This window comes from Narcine bancroftii, chromosome 3, assembly GCF_036971445.1.
Source record: "Narcine bancroftii isolate sNarBan1 chromosome 3, sNarBan1.hap1, whole genome shotgun sequence".
Classification (NCBI taxonomy): domain Eukaryota; kingdom Metazoa; phylum Chordata; class Chondrichthyes; order Torpediniformes; family Narcinidae; genus Narcine; species Narcine bancroftii.
In genome coordinates this window covers 284,431,282-284,451,943 of record NC_091471.1, presented here as the reverse complement: position 1 = coordinate 284,451,943, position 20,662 = coordinate 284,431,282, and the positions used below count along the sequence as shown (strand labels likewise).

Here is a 20,662-nt window from a genome sequence, read left to right as displayed (position 1 = left end):
ATAGATGATGAATTTAGGGTGAAGGAATTTAATATTCTAGTGTGTTTTAGCATTAATAAGGAGGATGTGTAAGATGTACTGGGTGGATACATAATGATGAATAAATCCCTAAGGCCTGACCCTTGGGAGCATTGATGCACAATGGGATGTTGGGGCGCAAGTGCATAGCTCCCTGAAAGTGAACAAGGTGGTGGTGAAGAAGGTGCTTGGATGGTTTATTGATTATGAAACTTGGGATGACATGTTGTATCTGTATAAAATTTTTGCTGGCCACAGATGAGTTAGCTGACAAGCCAGTGAGTCTTACATCAATGGGAAGGAAATTATTGAAAGAAACTCTTAGTGATGGGATTTATTTACCCTTGGATTAGTAAATCACAAAACTCTGTAGACACCCATGGTTGAAGTAAAAACACAAAATACTGGAGTAACTCAGCAGGTCAAGCAGTGTCCTTTATGTTACATAACCGACGTACAGGGACAGATCGCTGCTGTCCCCTCCCTCCCTTCTCCACCTATCATCTCCTGCCTTTGCCACCAACACCCCCCCTCGCCCCCAAATCTTTTTGTTTGGATGCCTGCCAACTTTTTCTCGTACCTTGATGAAGGGCTCAAGGCCAAAATGTCAGTTATGTATTTTTTATTTTGCTGCATAAAGGACACTGTTTGACCTGCTGAGTTTCTCCAGCATTGTGTTTTTACCTTTGGACTAGGGATGGTCTGCATGGCTTTTGTTCATGGGAAATCCAGACAACTGTGACGTGTTGCACTTTTGGAGTCAAATGCATGACCCTTGGGAGCATTGATGCACAATGGGATGTTGGGGCGCAAGTGCATAGCTCCCTGAAAGTGAACAAGGTGGTGGTGAAGAAGGTGCTTGGATGGTTTATTGATTATGAAACTTGGGATGACATGTTGTAGTTGTATAAAACTTTTAGTCTGGCCACATTTGGAGTAATGTGCAAGTTCTGGTCGCCATACTAAAGGAGTGATTTGGAGGTGTTGGAGAGGATGCAGAAGAGGTTCACAAGATGTTCCCTTGATTAGAGAGTGTTGATTATAAGAAGAGATTAGACAAACCTCGATTATTTTCTCTGTTGCATCAGAGTCTGTCAGAGATTTATAACATTTTGAGAGCCGTAAAGAAGATAGTTAGTCAGAGTGAGACAAGAGACTGCAGATGCTGGAACTTGAAGCAAAAAGCAAACTGCTGGAGGAACTCAGTGAGTGAAGCAGCATCTGTGGAGGGATACTACCCAGATTATCCACAGATGGTGCACGACCTGTTGAGTTCGTCCTGTAGATCGAATATTTTTCACCGTGTGGAAAGGTTAAATACTATGTGATGTTGATTGAGGAAGAGAAGGGAATATTTAAAGGAGATGGAAGCAATTTTTTTAAATAACATATGTGTCCAGAAGACATTGCCAAGGGAGGTGATAGAAGTAGATACAATAGCAATGTTTAAGAAGTAGACAATGGACAGCCAGGGCATAGAGAGGTGAGGAACATATACAGGCAAATGGGATTAGCAAATGGCATCATGGTCAGTGAAAGCAAGTTGGTCTGAATAGCCTGTTCCTACCCTGTGCTGTTCTTATAAAAATATTGTCTCAGTGATAGGAGTCAGAGAGTGGTTGTAAAAGGCAATTTTTCAGACTGGAGGACAGTTACCAGAGTTTGGAACTCTGCCTCTGTTTGTGGCAAGATGAGTAAGCTTACTGATGACATGAAAATATTGCTATAGTGGACAGTGCAGTAGGTTATCTGGGTTTGCAATAGGATCAACATCAGATGGGGAACTGGGTTAAGACATGGCAGATGCATTTCAACTTGTGAAGTGTGGCATTTGGATTAATCAAACCAGGGCAGGGCCCTAAAGAGGTGCAGGTACATAGTTCTTTAAAGATGGTAACACAAGTTGACAGTAATGAAGAGCCTGTTTGAGACACTTGTTCAAGTTTATAATTATCGTACAATTGTGTAAGTACAACTGGATGAAGCAGCTTTATCAGCCTTCACCAGTTGGGGCATGGGGTACAAGTGTTGAAGTTATAAAAGAGAGATGAAACCATACTTTGAATATTGTGAGTAATTTTTGTTGCTTAGCTATGGGAAGGATATTATAAAGTTGGAAAGGGTACAGAAGAAGTTTACCAAGTTATTGCCAGGAAATCTCTAGGTCTATTTTCCTTGGAGAATAGGAGGTTGTGAGAAGATCTCATTGAGGTCTTAAAAAAAAATGATCGGAAACATTAATAAGGTGAATGTTTCCTGGATGAGGGAATCCAAGGTATAGGATATAACTATAAGGTGATTTAGAAGGGACATTTTTTCATTCAGAGTGGTGGGCGCAGACAAAATGGTGAAGGTGGGTAGTTAGTTTTGTTTAAGAAATATTTGGATTACTCTGTGGGTGGGTGGGAAATTGGAGGTGTCTGGGTCTAATGTGGGTAAGTGGGACTAAAACAGAGGGGCACATTGTTCGGCATGGACAAGCTGGTGCTGTACGCCTGTTTCCATTCTATGACTCTATCAGGTAACAGGATTGTCAGGCTACAGCACAATATTAGTCAGCTGGAGAGTTGAGCAGATGGAATTTAATGCTTGCAAGTGTGAAGTGGTGTATTTTAGAAGGCTGGATTTGTTTTCTGTGAAAGAGAGGAACCTGAGAGGTGAACTGAGAGACATATACCAAATTATGATAGTTGGAATCTTCTTCCCATGATAGGGATACCTGAAAAAGGAGATGTGATTTTAAGTTGAGAGGAAGGTATGGAGGAGATGAGATGAAGGCTCAGACTCTGTAAGATGGAGAGAACTGGAGAAGAGAGAGAGTGTTGGAAGTGTGTTTAAAAAGGAAATTAGGAAGGTATAGATAGTACCACTGGCAGATAAGGTAAGGAACATTCCATAAGACTGATTGCGAGGATAACCAGACCCCATTCTGGAGAAAAGTGGAATTCTGTGCATGGAATAGGAAGACAGATGAAGTCTGACATGAGATCCTTACCTATATTCATTAAGGAGAAGGTCATGGTAGTTGGAGCATTGTGGGAGGTGGGAAGCGAATTTTTAAAACATATCACTTGGAGGAGGTATTAATGTCTTTGTGGGGTTAGAGTTGGATCAATCCCCTGGGCCCAATGAGATATCTCTCAGGCTGCCATGGAGGAGGTTTCTGAAGTCTGACAAATATTTAAATCATTACTGGCCACAAGTAAGGTGCTGGGTGACTGAGGAACATCAAATATAGTATCCCTATTCAAGAAGGGCTGCAGGGATAATCCAGAAAATTGTAGGTTTGTGAGTCTAATGTTAGTGGTAGAGAAGTTATTGGAAATTATTTGGAAGGACAGAATTATTCTGCACCTGGAAAGGTAAAGATCAATCAAATTGTGGTTTTGTTTAGGGGAGATTCTGTCCGATCAATTATGTTGCCAAAATATGTTGATTAGGGAAGTGGGATTAATGTAGCCGACATGAGCTTTATTAAGGCCTTTAATATGTTCCCATATGGGAGACTAATCCAAAAGGGTGAAGCCCACAGGATCTTGAGCAAGTTGGCAAACTGGATACAAATTTGTCGTCGTGATAGGAGGGGACATTAGAAGGTAGTTTTGGGGTTTGAGGAATGGCAGACTATGAGAAGTGGTGTACCAAATGGTTCAGTGCTGTTTGTTATATATTTTAATAATTTGGGTATGGATGTAGGCGGTATGATTAATAAGCTTTCAGATCATATGAAAATCAATTCTTTTATTGATGGAGAGGAGTGTATCTGTAGTCATATAGTGGTTGGTAAGGAGGTCAGAGCAATGGTAGATGGAATTTGATCCAGATAAGTACAGGTGATGTATTTTGGGAGGGCTTAAAAAGAAAGATCATATGCAATGGGGTCGTAGCGAGTATTGGGCAACAGAAGGACTTTGGTTTACAAAACCAATGATCAATGAATATGGCAGCACATCTTTAAAGAAAAAAGACATATATGGTAGATTAATTCATTATCTTGGACATAGAATATAAACAGAAAGATTACGGTGCAACTTGGTAAAATGTTGATTAGCTGGAGTACTGTGTACAGTTCTGGCCACCTACACTATAGGAAGGATGTGATTGTGATAGAGAGCAAGTGAATTATGCCAGCACATTTCCTGGGATGGAGTGTTTCAGGAATGAAGAGAGGTTGTTTTCCTTGGAAGGGGAAACTTGAGGGAGTTATACAAAATGATGATGATTAGAGGGTTGTATTGTGGCAGAAATATGAGTAGATAGTAGGAAATAGGTGATTGCTAAGGTAAGGGTTAAGAGATTTAAAGGGCTACAGCTCAAATATGGGTTCATAGGATTAATATAGAGTATAATTGTCAGACTGGAGATAATGGGTCCTGGATTCTGTTTTTCTCCTTTCTTGTTTTTAAAGATCGGGGAATTGAGGTTTCCGAGGAAGTGGCTCCAAAGAGGACAGCCATGATCATGTTGAATGGCAGGGCAGGCTTGATAGCCCAAATGGCCTCCTCATGCTTCTGTTTTTGTGAGGAAGACCTTTCTCATTCAGAGAAGGGTTGGAATCTGGAATGTATTGCTAAAGTAAATGGTGAAGATTGACACTCAGAACATTGAGGAAGCACCTTGCTTCACTTGAGTTGCCTCTGTATGGATGACCATGAGCCAAATTCTAGTAAATGTGATTAATGTGAGGTCAGCAATGACGTGCTGGATCAAGCAACCGGATTCCATGATTAATGATTCTCATTCTGATTTCCATCTCAGGCCATATTTGGAAAAATGGATAAGTGAGTTGTTGGGTAGTGGGGAAAATTATTCACTAATTCATGAATGGGACAGAATACACTAAAAAGGAAATGAAAGAACTGGGATGTTAGCTAACTCATCACTAACCTGAAATACATCAACATTTACATGAAAAAGGCATAACAAGAAATGGAGCCAGAATTAAAACACGAAAATCTGTGGACTTCATGGTTAAAGTAAAAACACAAGGCTGGAGAAGCTCAGCAGGTCAAACAGTGCCCTCTATATAGCAAAGGTAAAGATACAGAACCAACATTTTGGACTTGAGTGCTTCAAGGTACAATATAATTGAGCAGCAAGCTTGTGATTAAACACTGGTTAACACTTGTTACTGAATAATATTCATAGTTCCAGATGCTAGCTGAGAGTAAAACGATTGCTCTGATTCCATATCCGATTATGACCACACAAAAGAGCGAGATTTGAGGAAAATGCTGTCTTTAACAAGCAAACATCATTTGAAAGACCCTGGGATTACATAGAGCAAGGAATCAGCCTGATCTTGCAGGAGTTGGTTGTTATAAAATCCTTGTTATTAATGAGCAACATTGAAAATGTGTCTGTGCATGTTCTTATTCCTCAATTGGAGAAGCGCATGTTTCTGAATCCTGGCCCACACATGTGGGAATGCTGCAGGAATTCTGGAATCTGGAAGTAAACAAATTTTAAAAAATCTGTTTGTCATCTTAAATTTAATACATGTTCATATAATATCAGCATTTTTCCTCAGAAATTGAATTTGTGTTGTCAATTGTGGATAGTTGTGAAAATGTAAATTATGCACATTACATGTTACACATTTTGTCAATAGGATAATAGCCAAAGAGACTGTTGAATTATGTTGATGAAGTGCATTTTCATCTTAAACATTACATTTACTCCAATAGATTGAAATGGCAATTGAGAACCTCCAGAAATCAGAGGGGATCACAGCTCATAAAAGCACTCTGCTGAACAGCCATGTGAGTATCTATTGATGGACACTTCCTGTAAGCCCCTCCAATAAATCATTATTCTGCTTCTTTTAGGCCTCTCTATATCCCCCATTGTTCACAATCTATATCAGTGCTGATAGGACTATTGGTAATGTTTGCAGTGGCATAAAGCCAAGTGGGAGTTGACCTGTATCACAAAGCTTTAGGGGAAAATGGAAAATTTAAGTGCATTGGCAAAGACACAGATGATGGAATATCATCATTAAAAAATGTGTGTGTGTGTGTGTTGTGTGTGAGAGAGAGAGAAAACATCCATGTGTGTAGCTAAATACAATCTGCTGGAGGAAATAATGGATCAAGCAACACCAGGGGGCGGAGTAACGCCAGGGGGCGGAGTAACGCCAGGGGGCGGAGTAACGCCAGGGGGCGGAGTAACGCCAGGGGGCGGAGTAACGCCAGGGGGCGGAGTAACGCCAGGGGGCGGAGTAACGCCAGGGGGCGGAGTAACGCCAGGGGGCGGAGTAACGCCAGGGGGCGGAGTAACGCCAGGGGGCGGAGTAACGCCAGGGGGCGGAGTAACGCCAGGGGGCGGAGTAACGCCAGGGGGCGGAGTAACGCCAGGGGGCGGAAAAGAATGGTTGACATTTTGGGCCAGAACCCTTCATAAGATCGATATGTGATTTAGAGTAAGAGCGCTTGCTAAAAGTGGGCTTTAGAGAAAACATTTCTTAATTCGCGAAGTGATGAGCGCATCGCTGTTACAGTGCCAGTGATCAAGACTGAGGTTCAAATCCCGCACTATCTGTAAGGAGTTTGTATGTCTATGTGGGTTTTTCTCAGGGAGCTTCGGTTTCCTTCCATGATTCGAAACATACAGGGGGTTGTAGGTTAATTGGGTGTAATTGGGCAACACAGGCTCATGAGCTGAAATGGCCTGTACCGTGTGCTGTATGTATGTCTACTATAGTACCAGTCCATGTTTATCTGGCAATGTTTATCATGTAATTCTTAGTTTTGTGTTCTTCACTGTTAATTGATTGAGCTGACAACTAATCCAAGTATATTGAAGTTGGTTTTGGCTAATTTTACAACCTTGATGGTGATATCCATTTTCTACTCAACACAGCTTCAGTGGCTTCTTGATAATTACGAGACTGCTGAAGGAGTTAGTCTCCCCCGGAGCTCGCTCTACAACCATTATCTACGGCATTGTCAAGAACAGAAACTCGATCCCGTCAATGCAGCTTCCTTTGGCAAACTGATTCGCTCTGTCTTCATGGGACTGAGGACCAGAAGACTAGGAACAAGGTCAGAGCAAGTTGCACACCCACCAATCTAAGTCAGCTGTTCATTCATCTTGTACCAAGGCAATGTTGCGAAGATGGTTCTAAACACTCTCCTTGAACTAATGAATAGCCATTCATTACATTTTTCATCATCATTCAGATGCCTTGCTGTTCAGCATGGGCGATTATATCTCTTCATCTGTCACGATCTTTAACCCTCCAAATTGTAGTTGTTGCCTTCCCTATTCTTCTTTGGTGAAGGTTCCATCTGAACTGAGACCGTAGTTGATGCTGAATTCATGATTATACAAGGGGAAAAATACTTAAGTGGTTTCCCGTTGCCATGTCTGTACTGCATTATATTAATTGATACAGATTTATGCAGGCATTCAGATGTTTCTATTTCCCACTGTTCTCAAACTCTTACACTTTGAACAACACTGTTAATGCTGAAATTATGCAATGGTTTAGTTCTTTAATAAACTTAAAAGACTAGAAATACAGTCTAAGAGCAGTCAAAATTTAAACTACTTTTGCCTCTTTTGTATTGTTTGAAGTAATTAAATAATTTTGTTATTCTTGGGTGTCATCAGTATTTATTCAGCTATCTGTAGGTTTCCTGTGTTACAGGGGAAATTCCAAGTATCACTATTATGGGATTCGCCTTAAGCCAGATTCGCCTTTAAACCGTTTACAAGAGGACATGCAGTACATGGCGATGCGACAGCAACCGGTACATCAGAAGCAAAGGTATGAATCTTACCCATCTCTCACACAGGTGTTCCAGAGACCTAGGAATTATGGTCGTCAGCAGTGTTGGCAATCAGGGTTCACTGTGTCAGTTGTGGTCCAAAGGCAGTGTATCCTAAACTAAGAGACCACAATCCCAAACAAAACACAATCCTACATATCTACACAATCCTCATCCTATTGACCCAGTGATTGCAGTTCTCAGCATCTGTATAAACCTAATGTTCTCCTGTTCGTGCCCAGTTTTCAGACCACCCTCAAAAACTCAAGCAAACATCCAATTCTAGCATTTCCCTGCCTGCTGACATCCAGTGTTCATCCCACACTGAAGAACAATTCCAGCATTCCTACTTTTCATGAAGTGAAATAATCCAAAGCCAACATGGTTTCCTCAAGGGAAAAATCTTGCTTGACAAACCTATTGGAATTTTTTGAAGAGATGAGAAGCAAGCTAGATAAAGGAAAGGCAGTGGATGTTGTGTATTTGGATTTTCCTAAGGCCTTTGTCAAGGTGCTGCACATGAGCCTACTTAATAAAATAAGAGCCCATGGTATAACAGGAAACATACTAGTTGTGGGTAGAACATTGGCTGTTTGGCATGAAATAAAGAGTCATAATACAGGGAATATATTCTGGTTGGTTGCCAGTTGTTAGTGGTGTTCGTTGTGCATATCAATGATTTAATTTATGGAATGAATGGTTTTGTAGCCAGCTTTGCAGATAATATGAAGATAGGTGGAGGAGCAGGTAGTATTGAGGAAACAAGGAGGCTGCAGAATGACAGACAGCTTAGGAGAGTGGGCAGAGAACTAGCAAATGAAATACAATGTTGGAAAGTGTATCGTCTTGCACTTTGGTGAGAGAAATAAATGGGCAGACTATCCAATCACCACATTGTCCAGATTGTGGATCTAGATGACCAGTTACGCTGGCCCCAGCACCGATCCCTGCAGCACACCACTAGTCACAGGCCTCCAGTCGGGGAAGCTATTGTCCACGGCCACTCACTGGCTTCTCCCACACAGCCAATGTTTTTGAATATTTTAATATGAGATTTCACATCCAAAGTACAGAGTACCTATGGATAGATGTTAAAATTCTCAAAGATACACTCCACTTAAAATCACCAATGCCTGAAGAGGGCGCACAAAATCAGTGAACTGGTGCGGACTCGAAAGGCCAACATGGCCTGTTTCCGCTCCGTAAATGGTTATATGGTTGCTCACACAAACCTTCCGAGATTCTCATATTAATGAAGTAATATTTATTTTTTTATATATGTATTGTTTGTACGTATGTGTATTATGTCTGTGTGCTTTGCATCGAGGACCGGAGAACTCTGTTTTGTCGGGTTGTACTTATACAATCAGATGACAATAAACTTGACTTAAATAGGGAAAAAAAATTGAAAATTGCTGGATGTCAAGGGATGTGGGAGTCCTCGTGCAGGATACTCCGAAGGAAAACTTGCAGGTTGAGTCGGTGGTCAAGAGGGCAAATGCAATGCTGGCATTCATTACAAGAGGAATAGAATATAACAGCAGGGATGTGATGTTGAAGCTTTACAAAACACTGGTGAGATCTCACATGGAGTATTGTGAGCTCCAAGGAAAACCAGCCCAGCGTTTCTTACGAGGAGGATGCTTCCAGAGAAGAATTCTCTGCCCAAGGAAGCAGTAGGGACTCCCTCATTAAATGTATTTAAGACGGATAGATTTTTTGCATAGGAGGTGAATGAAGGGTTATGGGGAAAGGGCAGGTAGGTGCAGCTGAGTCCTCCGCCAGATCATTCATGATCTTATTGAATGGAGGAGTAAGCTCGACAGACTAGATGGCTGACTCTTTTGTTCTTAAATCCAGTCTTTACTCAAAAGAAAATGCCCAATCCCAGGCAACATTCTGCTGAATCTCCTGCAACCTGTCCAGTGCAGTCATGTCCTACCTATGAAGTGGTGAACGGAACTAGAACAGAAAATTACAGCACAGTATGGGCCATTCAGCCCACAATGTTGTGCTGTTCTACCTAATCCTACTCCATCATCAATTTAACTCTTCCATCCCTCACACCCATAACACTAATTTTTCTTATATTCATGTACCTATCTAAGAGTCATTTTAAATTTAGACATACAGGCCCACAAGTCCATGCCACCCAATTTACACTCAATTAACCTACACCCATGATACATTTTGAACGGCGGGAGAAAACTGGAGCTACCAAGCGAAATCTACGCAGACACAGGGAGAATGTAGAAACTCCTTGCAGACAGTGTGGGATTCGAACCTTGGTCCTGATTGCTGGCGCTGCAAAGGTGTTAAGCTAACTGCTACACTAACAGTGCTGTCCATATGCTCTACCAGCACCTACCACTCTCTGAGTAGAAAAAACTTACCTTTAAGTGTCTCCCCAAAACTTTCCTCCACTCTCATTGCTACCCTGATAAAAAGATGTTGGCTATGTCTCCCATAATCTTTTATACCTTTATTAAGCCTCATCTTGCCTCACTCCAAAGAGAAAAGTCCGAGCTCGCTAATCCTTTCTTCAAAAGACATGTTCTGTAATCCAAGTAGCATCCTCTGCACCTTCTCTAAAGTGTCCACATCTTTACTATAATGAGGCAACCAGAATGGAACACAATACTCCAAATGTATTCTAATCAGAGTTTTATAGAGCTGCAACATTAGCTCGGGACTCTTGAACCTAATCCCCGACTTATGAAGGACAGTGCACTAAACGCCTCCTTAACCACCCTATCAACTTGCATCACATTTACTCCAACTGTAACCCAACCAGTATTTTATAAAATGTACCATAACCTCCCTGCCCCGGTAATGAAAGCGAATATCCTGTATGTCTTTTTCCTCACCCTAGCTACCTGTGATGATCCTGGACTTGTTCCTCAAATCACTCTGAGTCCTCCCAAGATGCATCAGGCCACATTCTTTAGGATTAAATTCCACCTGCCATTTCTTTGCCCTTCGTACCAAAAGATTATTATCATCCAGGACCCTGACAACCTCCTCACTATCAACAATATCATCTCAGTCCTAAATGTTTTCCACATTTCACTTGGCCCCTTTGTTCTCCACTTTCCCATCATTCTCAAATTTAAATTTAGAGGTACAGCACGATAACAGGCCTTTTTGGCCCATAAGGCTGCACCATCCAATTACTAATATGTGGAGTTTGTGTCCTCCCTATGACCGCATGGGTTTCCTCTGGGTGCTCTGGTTTCTGTGGAGGAAACCAGATCACCCAGAGGAAACCCATGCGGCCATAGGGAGGACACATAAACTCCTTGCAGACAGCAACGGATCCGAACCTGCGTCACTGGTGCTATAATAGCACTAACTGCTCCACTAATTCTTCCTGCATCTAACATGTGTAGTTCTGTCAGAATTGGTGCGCCTCAGCAAAATCTGTCATTCTTCTAAATTCCAATGAGTATAACCCCAGTCTTTCTTCGTACGTCAGTCCTGACATCCCAGGGATCATTCTGGTGAATCTTCACTGCACCCCATCAATAGCAAAGATGTCTTTCCTTATGGAGAACAAAATTTTACACAATACTGAAGTGTACTGTTCTCTGTGGATTGTCACCTTGTTGTGGTAGAGAAGCTTGTGTGGTCCTGAGATCCCGAGAGCAATGCCGTCTGGAGCTATGCTCCTGGTAAGGTTCAGGTCCCTGACAAAGAACAATCCAACCAAAAACCAGGCAGACGAAGTTACTCTGAACAATAATCTGAAGGCGGATGAAGGCTGCAACAAATCCATCAGCTCCAATTGCCGTGGTTTTCATGCCATTGGAATTAGTTGATTGATTAGTGAAGTATCGTGTGCTTTTTGGAGAGCAACACGTTAAACAAATACACACAGGCATCTTCGCTCTGTAGAAAATTAAACAAAGTCCATTATCCTCGACCTCGAGGGATAGCCATGACGACGACTAAAATGTAACCTCACCAAGGCCCAATACAACTGTAGTAAGACTTCCCTGCCTCTCTATTTAAAAACTGTACCTGCATTTCAACCTTCATTGACTAGTGCACCATGACCCCAGGTCTCATTGCATCTCTTCTATTCTTGCTTTGTCATTGTTCAGATGATAATCTGCCTTCCCGTTATTAGGATTATCTCACATTTAGGTTGCATCTTATCTGCCGTGTATTTGCCCCCTCTCCTAATCTGTGCAAATAACCGTGGAATCTTCCTCACAGCTCGCAGTGTCCTTTAGTTCAGTTTCACCTGCAAAGTTAGAAATATATTCTGCAGCACCACTTTTTAAGCTGTCTTTTTAAGCTGTTAAACAGCTTCCAGCCATTTATCTTGTATCATTTGAAGATAAGAGCAAACTTGAAACTAAACATCATTTTGGAGAAATAGCATTTATCATCAGTACCCCATAAACACCAGCAAAAAGGCAAATTCCTCATAAGGGAGAAACTCAAATTTATTACAAACTGTCCTCACAAGACTGAATCTTTCTTCAGCAAGGGCTGTATCACTTGTTACACCCAAGTATCAGGCAGGCTTGAGCACCTGAAATATTTTATTTCAAATGTTTTGATTCTGTCTTCTGGCTCATCAGCATCCTGTCAGTGGTATTCTCAGTGTGTGTTGCAAAGGATTGTGGAGTGAGGACCTTAAATTTCGATATGATACAAAACACCCTCCTCCAGCTGGAAGAACTTGTCCTCACCCTCAATTGCTTCTCCTTTGACTCATCCCATTTTCTCCAGGTCAAAGGGGTAGCCATGGATACCTGCATGGGCCCCAGCTATGCCTGCCTTTTTGTTGACTACATGGAGCAAACCATGCTACCAGCCTACACAGGCAAGGGCCCTCAATTCTTCCCTCGCTACATCGGCGACTACTTTGGTGCTGCCTCATACACCACGACCTCGATTTCACTTGGTCCATCTAGCAACACTCTCCCTTTCCTCAATCTCTGTCTCCATCTTGGGAGATAAACTCCCGACAGACTATCTACAAACCCACTAACTCCTGCAGCTACCTCTACTATACCACTTCACACCCTGTCCCCTGTAAGGATTCCATTTCATTCTCTCAATTCCACCATCTCGGAAACATCTGTACTCAGGATGTAGACTTCCATGCCAGATCATCAGAAATGTCCTCCTCCTTTAAACAACGTGACTTTCCCTCTACCACCATCAACTCGGCCCTCATCCACATATCTTTCATTACCCGGACATCTGCCCCGGGCCTCATCCACATATCTTTCATTACCCAGACATTTGCCTCGGCCCTCATCCACATATCTTTCATTACCCAGACATTTGCCCCGACCCTCATCCACATATCTTTCATGACCCAGACATTTGCCTCGGCCCTCATCCACATATCTTTCATTACCCAGACATCTGCCCCGACCCTCATCCACATATCTTTCATTACCCAGACATTTGCCTCGGCCCTCATCCACATATCTTTCATTACCCAGACATCTTCCCCGGCCCTCATCCACATATCTTTCATTACCCAGACATTTGCCTCGGCCCTCATCCACATATCTTTCATTACCCAGACATCTTCCCCGGCCCTCATCCACATATCTTTCATTACCCAGACATTTGCCCTGGCCCTCATCCACATATCTTTCATTAGCTGGACATCTGCCCCGGTCCCCTCCAACCCTGTGCACAACAAGGGCAGAATTCTTCTTGTCCTCACCTACCACCTCACCAAGCTCTGCATCCAACACATCGTCCACCGTCATGTCCGCCACCTACTATGTAATCCCATTACTATGTGCTCCCCTCTCCTCCCTTCTTTGCCTTCCGCAGAGACCGCTACTTCCGTGACTCCCTTGTCCATTCCTCTCTCCCTACCAATAGTCCTCTTGATACCTACCCCCGTGACCTCAGGAGATGCCTCACTTGTGTCCACACCTCCTCCCTCAGCACCATTTGGGGCCCCCAAACAGTTCTTCCAAGTGAAGCAGCATTTCACTTGTGAATCTGCAGGGGCCATCTGCATCTGGTGCTCCTGTTGTGATCGCCTCTACATCAGAGAGGCTTGAGCAGACTGGGAAATCGCTTTGTTGAGCACCTCAGCTCAACAATATTGTGGATCTCCTAGTGGCCCATTTCAATTCTCCATCCCATACCTTTGCTGCCATGTCTATCCATGATCTCAGGCACTTTCAGACTGAGACTACCTGCAAATTGGAGGAACAACACCTCATCGTTCGACTGGGTACCCTCCATCTGGATTGCATTAACATCAACTTCTTTGGCTTTCATTAAACCCTCTCCCCCTCTTCCCCCAAATCTGTCTCACTCCCGTTTCCCTCTGACTCCTTTGTCACAGACAAAATCAATTCTCACCTCTCCCCTTATCATATCCAATTAATACCTTTTGTTGATCTGGACTCTTTCCCCAGCTACCACTATCACTATTCTGAGATTTCCTGTTTTTTGCTTATTTTATCTTATTCCTTGAAGAAGGGCTCAGGCCTGAAATGTCGGCAATATATCTTTATCTCTTTTGGATGCTGTAAGAGAGGCTGAGTTTCTCTAGCATTTTGATGTGCTTTTGCTATAATCACAACGTCTGCAGACTTTTGTGTTGCACTCACTTTTGCCTATGCAAACTAATAATAAGTAAAACTTTGAGACAGACATTGCTTTCAATTCTTTGTCTCGCTCATTAACATATAATTTGTAAATAGCTGGGCTCCAGCACTGAACCTTGTGGTACCCTCCTAGTAACTGCCTTTTCAACCTTCCCAACTATTGATATGAGACTCACTGACATAAAATTACGAGGTAGCTTCCTCAGGCCTGGAACCTTGGTTATAGAGTGTATCTTTGCTTTGTATGGGTGCTGCAAGACTTGCCAAGTTCCTCCAGCATTCTGTGTTTTAAGTACATTCAGTGTCTGCAGACTTTTGTGCTTCGCTTCATGACCTGTTTAACATGGTTGTCTTTCTTGAAAGTGTGACCAGCTCCTGAAATAAGTCATTCACTAAACATTCAGCTTTGGAACATTTTTTAAAAAAATTTTTTATTTTTCATACCATAAACCACATTGACCATGATACATACATTTTCCTTTTCAAATATATACAGTGTCATTTTCTCCCCCCCCCCTCCCATCCCACCCTCCCTACCACCCCCCCATTCATTTAAAGTACAAAATCTAAGATACATTAAACCAATCAAACAATGTTGTCATTCAATAAAAATAAACAAGAAATTCCACTGAGTCAATTCTTTTCATTTCCTTCTCCTTTCATTAATTTAGGTAGTGAATGTCCCCGGTAGGTTTTCTCTATTGTGTTTCATGTAAGGCTCCCATATTTGTTCAAATATTTCAATATTATTTCTTAAACTATATGTTATTTTTTCTAATGGAATACATTTATTCATTTCTATATACCATTGCTGTATTTTCAAATTATCTTCCAATTTCCAGGTGGACATAATACATTTTTTTGCTACGGCTAGAGCTATCTTAACAAATCTTTTTTGTGCACCATCCAAATCAATTCCAAATTCTTTGTTTTTTATGTTACTTAGGAGGAAGATCTCTGGATTTTTTGGTATATTGTTTTCTGTAATTTTATTTAATATTTGGTTTAGATCTTCCCAAAATTCTTCTACTTTCTCATGTCCAGATTGCATGAATTGTTGTTCCCATTTCTTTTTTACATCGAAAACATCTGTCAGATACTGTTGGGTCCCATTTATTTAACTTTTGAGGTGTAATGTATAGCCTGTGTATCCAGTTATATTGTATTATACGTAACCTCGTATTTATTGTATTTCTCATCGTTCCAGAACATAACTTCTCCCATGTTTCCTTTTTTATCTTTACATTTAAATCTTGTTCCCATTTTTGTTTAGTTTTACCATTTGTTTCCTCATTCTCCTTTTCTTGCAGTTTAATATACATATTTGTTATAAATCTTTTGATTATCATTGTATCTGTAATCACATATTCAAAGTTACTTCCCTCTGGTAACCTTAGACTGCTTCCTAATTTGTCCTTCAAGTAGGATCTCAATTGGTAATATGCCAGCACTGTATCTTGAGTTATATTGCATTTATCTTTCATTTCTTCAAAGGATAATAATCTATTTCCTGAAAAACAATTTTCTATTCTTTTGATCCCTTTTTTCTCCCATTCTCTAAAGGAAAGGTTATCTATTGTAAAAGGGAGTAACTTATTTTGCGTCAATATTAGTTTCGGTAATTGGTAATTTGTTTTATTCCTTTCTACATGAATCTTTTTCCAAATATTGAGTAGATGATGTAATACTGGAGAACTTCTATGTTGTACCAATTTTTCATCCCATTTATATAATATGTGTTCAGGTATCTTTTCCCCTATTTTATCTAGTTCTAATCTCGTCCAATCTGGCTTTTCCCTTGTTTGATAAAAATCTGATAGGTATCTTAATTGTGCGGCTCTATAATAATTTTTAAAGTTTGGCAGTTGTAAGCCTTCTTGTTTATACCATTCTGTTAATTTATTTAGTGCTATCCTCGGTTTCCCCCCCTTTCCATAAAAATTTCCTTATTATTTTCTTTAACTCCTTGAAGAATTTCTCTGTCAAGTGTATTGGCAATGCCTGAAATAGGTATAATATCCTTGGGAAAATGTTCATTTTAATACAGTTTATCCTTCCTATTAGTGTTAATGGTAAATCTTTCCAATGCTCTAAATCGTCCTGTAATTTTTTCATTAGTGGATAATAATTGAGTTTATATAGTTGGCCGAGATTTTTATTTATTTGTATACCTAGGTATCTTATTGCTTGCATTTGCCATCTGAATGGTGATTCCTTCTTAAATTTTGAGAAATCTGCATTATTCATTGGCATTGCTTCACTTTTATTTACGTTAATCTTGTAACCCGACACTTCTCCATATTCCTTCAATTTCTTATATAATTCTTTTATTGATAGTTCTGGTTCTGTTAAGTATACTATAACATCATCTGCAAATAAACTGATTTTATATTCCTTGTCTTTTATTTTTATCCCTTTTATATTATTTTCTGTTCTTATCAATTCTGCTAGTGGTTCTATAGCTAAAGCGAACAATAAGGGTGATAGTGGGCATCCCTGCCGTGTTGACCTGCTTAAGTTAAATTGCTTTGATATATATCCATTTACTGTCACTTTCGCCAATGGCCCCTTATATAATGCTTTAATCCAATTAATACACTTCTCTGGTAAACTGAATTTTTGCAATACTTTGAATAAATAATTCCATTCTACTCTGTCAAAGGCCTTCTCTGCATCTAAAACAACTGCTACTGTTGGCGCTTTACTCCCTTCTACTGCATGAATTAAGTTAATAAGTTTACAAATATTGTCTGTTGTGCGTCTTTTCTTAATAAATCCAGTTTGGTCTAGATTTACCATTTTAGGTACATACTCTGCTAATCTGTTTGCTAATAGTTTAGCTATTATCTTATAATCTGTGTTAAGTAATGATATTGGTCTATATGACGCTGGTGCGAGTGGATCTTTCCCTTGCTTTAGTATTGCTATAATTATTGCTGTTTTACATGAATCTGGTAAGCTTTGTGTTTTATCAATTTGGTTGATTACTTCCAGGAGGGGAGGAATTAATAAATCTTTAAAAGTTTTATAGAATTCTATTGGGAATCCATCCTCTCCTGGTGTTTTATTATTTGGTAATTTTTTTATTATCTCTTGTATTTCTACTATTTCAAATGGTTCTATTAATTTATTTTGTTCCTCTATTTGTAATTTTGGTAGTTCAATTTTAGTTAAAAATTCATCTATTTTGCCTTCTTTCCCTTCGTTTTCAGTTTGGTATAATTGTTCGTAGAATTCTCTAAAGTTTTCCTTGATCTCCGTTGGATTATATGTGATTTGTTTGTCTTTTTTCCTTGATGCCAATACCATTTTCTTAGCTTGTTCTGTCTTAAGCTGCCATTTTGTGCACTTTTCCCCTAGTTCATAATATTTCTGTTTTGTCTTCATTATATTCATCTCCACCTTATATGTTTGTAGTGTTTCATATTTTATTTTTTTATCTGCCAATTCTCTTCTTTTAGTTGTATCTTCCTTCATTGCTAATTCTTTTTCTATATTTACTATTTCCCTTTCCAACTGCTCTGTTTCCTGATTATAGTCCTTCTTCATCTTGGTTACATAACTTATTATTTGCCCTCTAATGAACGCTTTCATTGCATCTCATAGTATAAACTTATCTTCCACTGATTCCGTATTTATTTCAAAATACATTTTAATTTGTCTTTCAATGAATTCTCTAAAATCCTGCCTTTTAAGTAGCATGGAGTTTAATCTCCATCTATGCATTCTTGGAGGGATGTCCTCTAACTCTATTGTCAATATCAAGGGTGAATGGTCCGATAATATTCTAGCTTTATATTCTGTTTTTCTTACTCTATTTTGCATATGAGTTGATAACAAAAATAGGTCTATTCTTGAGTATGTTTTATGTCTACCCAAGTAATATGAATATTCCTTTTCATTTGGGTGTTGTTTCCTCCATATATCCAAAAGTTGCATTTCTTCCATCGATTTAATTATAAATTTGGTTACTTTGTTCTTTCTGTTAATTTTTTTCCCAGTTTTGTCCATATTTGAATCCAAATTCAGGTTGAAATCCCCTCCTATTAATATGTTCCCTTGCCTATCTGCTATCTTCAAAAAAAAATCTTGCATAAACTTTTGATCTTCTTCATTAGGTGAATATACATTGAGTAGATTCCAAAACTCCGAATATATCTGACATTTTATCATTACATATCTCCCTGCTGGATCTATTATTTCCTCTTCTATTTTAATTGGCACATTTTTACTAATTAATATAGCTACTCCTCTTGCTTTTGAATTATACGACGCTGCTGTTACATGTCCTACCCAATCTCTCTTTAATTTCTTGTGCTCCAATGCAGTTAAATGTGTTTCTTGTACAAATGCTATATCAATTTTTTTCTTTTTTCAGTAAATTTAGCAGTTTCTTCCTTTTAATTTGGTTATGTATTCCATTAATATTTAAAGTCATATAGTTCAGCGTAGCCATTTCATACTTTGTTTATCTTCACTTTCCGTTTCCTCATCATCACCTTTCCTTTTTATCCATTTCTGCTTTCTTGTTTTGAGCACTTTATAAGACAACATTTCTAAAACATCAAACATTTTCCTTATTCTCCTATTTAAAACTTCTTTAACCCCATTCTCCCCTCCCCCTCCTGAGTTGCCCTTTATCCCTTGTCGGGCAACCACATCTCCCCTCTCCATTTGGATTTGCAAATTCACTCGCAAACGTCAACTGATTTTGCAGTGACTGTAACTCCTCCCCACCCAGCCCCCCCCCCCCCCCCGGAAAAGATTTCAATTTTCATATGTAACAAAGGTCACTCTTTTAATTCCCGCCTTATTCCCTCTATTCCCTTTCCCTCCCTTATTAATTCTTGTCTATACTCTATATATTTTCCTCAAAATACGGATACATTAATGTATACACACTATGTATATACACACATATACCCCTTTACACACATACATATAGTTCGTGGTCATTTTTACTCTCATTACATGTCTTCATCTCTCTGCTTGTTTTGTAGTTGTTCTGCAAATTTTCTTGCTTCCTCTGTATCCGAGAATAGTCTGTTTTGTTGCCCTGGAATAACTATTTTAAGTACCGTTGGGTACTTCAACATAAATTTATATCCTTTTTTCCATAAGATCGTTTTTGCTGTATTGAACTCCTTCCTCTTCTTCAGGAGTTCAAAACATATGTCTGGATAGAAAAAAAATTTTTGACCTTTATATTCCAGTGGCTCTTTGTCTTCTCTTACTTTCTTCATTTCTTTCTCCAATATATTTTCTCTTGTTGTATATCTTAAGAATTTTATTAAAATGGATCTTGGTTTTTGCTGCGGTTGTGGTTTCGGGGCTAAAGTTCTATGTGCCCTCTCTATTTCCATTTCTTCCTGTAATTCTGGTCTTCCTAGGACCCTGGGGATCCAATCTTTTATAAATTCTCTCATATTCTTGCCTTCTTCATCTTCCTTAAGGCCCACTATCTTTATATTATTTCTTCTATTATAGTTTTCTATTATATCTATCTTCTGAGCTAACAGCTCATGTGCCTCTTTAACTTTTTTATTAGATTCTTCTAATTTCTCTTTTAAGTCCTCTACTTCCATTTCTACAATTATTTCTCGTTCTTCCATAGTTTCCACTCTTTTTCCTAACTCTGATATGGCCATTTCTATTTTATTCATTTTTTCTTCTGCACTCTTAATTCTTCTTTTTATCTCATTAAATTCTTGTAATTGCCATTCTTTCACTGATTCCATATATTCTTTAAAAAAAGATACATCATTGTCTTGTCTTTCTTTTCTTCTTCCATTTCTTTCTGTTCTTCTTCTTCTTCCTCTGGATTGACCATCTGTTGTTTCCTTGTTTTCTTTTTACCCTCTTCTTTCTTGTTGTCGTTATTGTCTGTGTTCTGCACCTGCTGCTGTGCTGCAGGTGTCTCTCTCAGCTGTGGAGATCGACTCCGCAGCTGTTCCCCCCTCCCGTCAGTGTGTTGCATGCGCGATGCGCATGCACGAGGAGTCGCGCATGTGCGGTTGTGCACTTTTACTCGGCTCTGTGAGCCATGTTTGTAGTCCCGAGCCCGGGACTTCCACTGACCTGAGGGAGTGGGCTTCTCTCTCCGCGGCGGGCCTCTTCGGACAGGTAAGGCCTTCACCTTCTTCTTCCGACGTTCTTTCTTCCTCTTTTCTTCCCGTTGTTTTTGACTTTTCTCTCTTCGCTGCCATTTTCTTCTCACCTTTATTTTTACTTTATTATAAATTTTAATCTTGTACCTTTGTGCTTTGTGTGTTT

General features: G+C 39.8%; 1 protein-coding gene across 10 annotated transcripts in view; it reads left to right on the top strand.

Moving 5' to 3' along the window:
* The window catches only part of rfx2 (regulatory factor X, 2 (influences HLA class II expression)), a 176,787-nt gene that overhangs the window by 115,585 nt on the left and 40,540 nt on the right, over positions 1-20,662 (top strand). For all 10 annotated transcript variants that reach the window (XM_069928415.1, XM_069928410.1, XM_069928409.1 and 7 more), the window contains 3 exons: positions 5,706-5,780; positions 6,880-7,061; positions 7,670-7,789. In XM_069928415.1, coding sequence (XP_069784516.1) covers positions 5,706-5,780; positions 6,880-7,061; positions 7,670-7,789 — 377 coding nt within the window. The remainder of the gene's footprint in view (positions 1-5,705; positions 5,781-6,879; positions 7,062-7,669; positions 7,790-20,662) is intronic.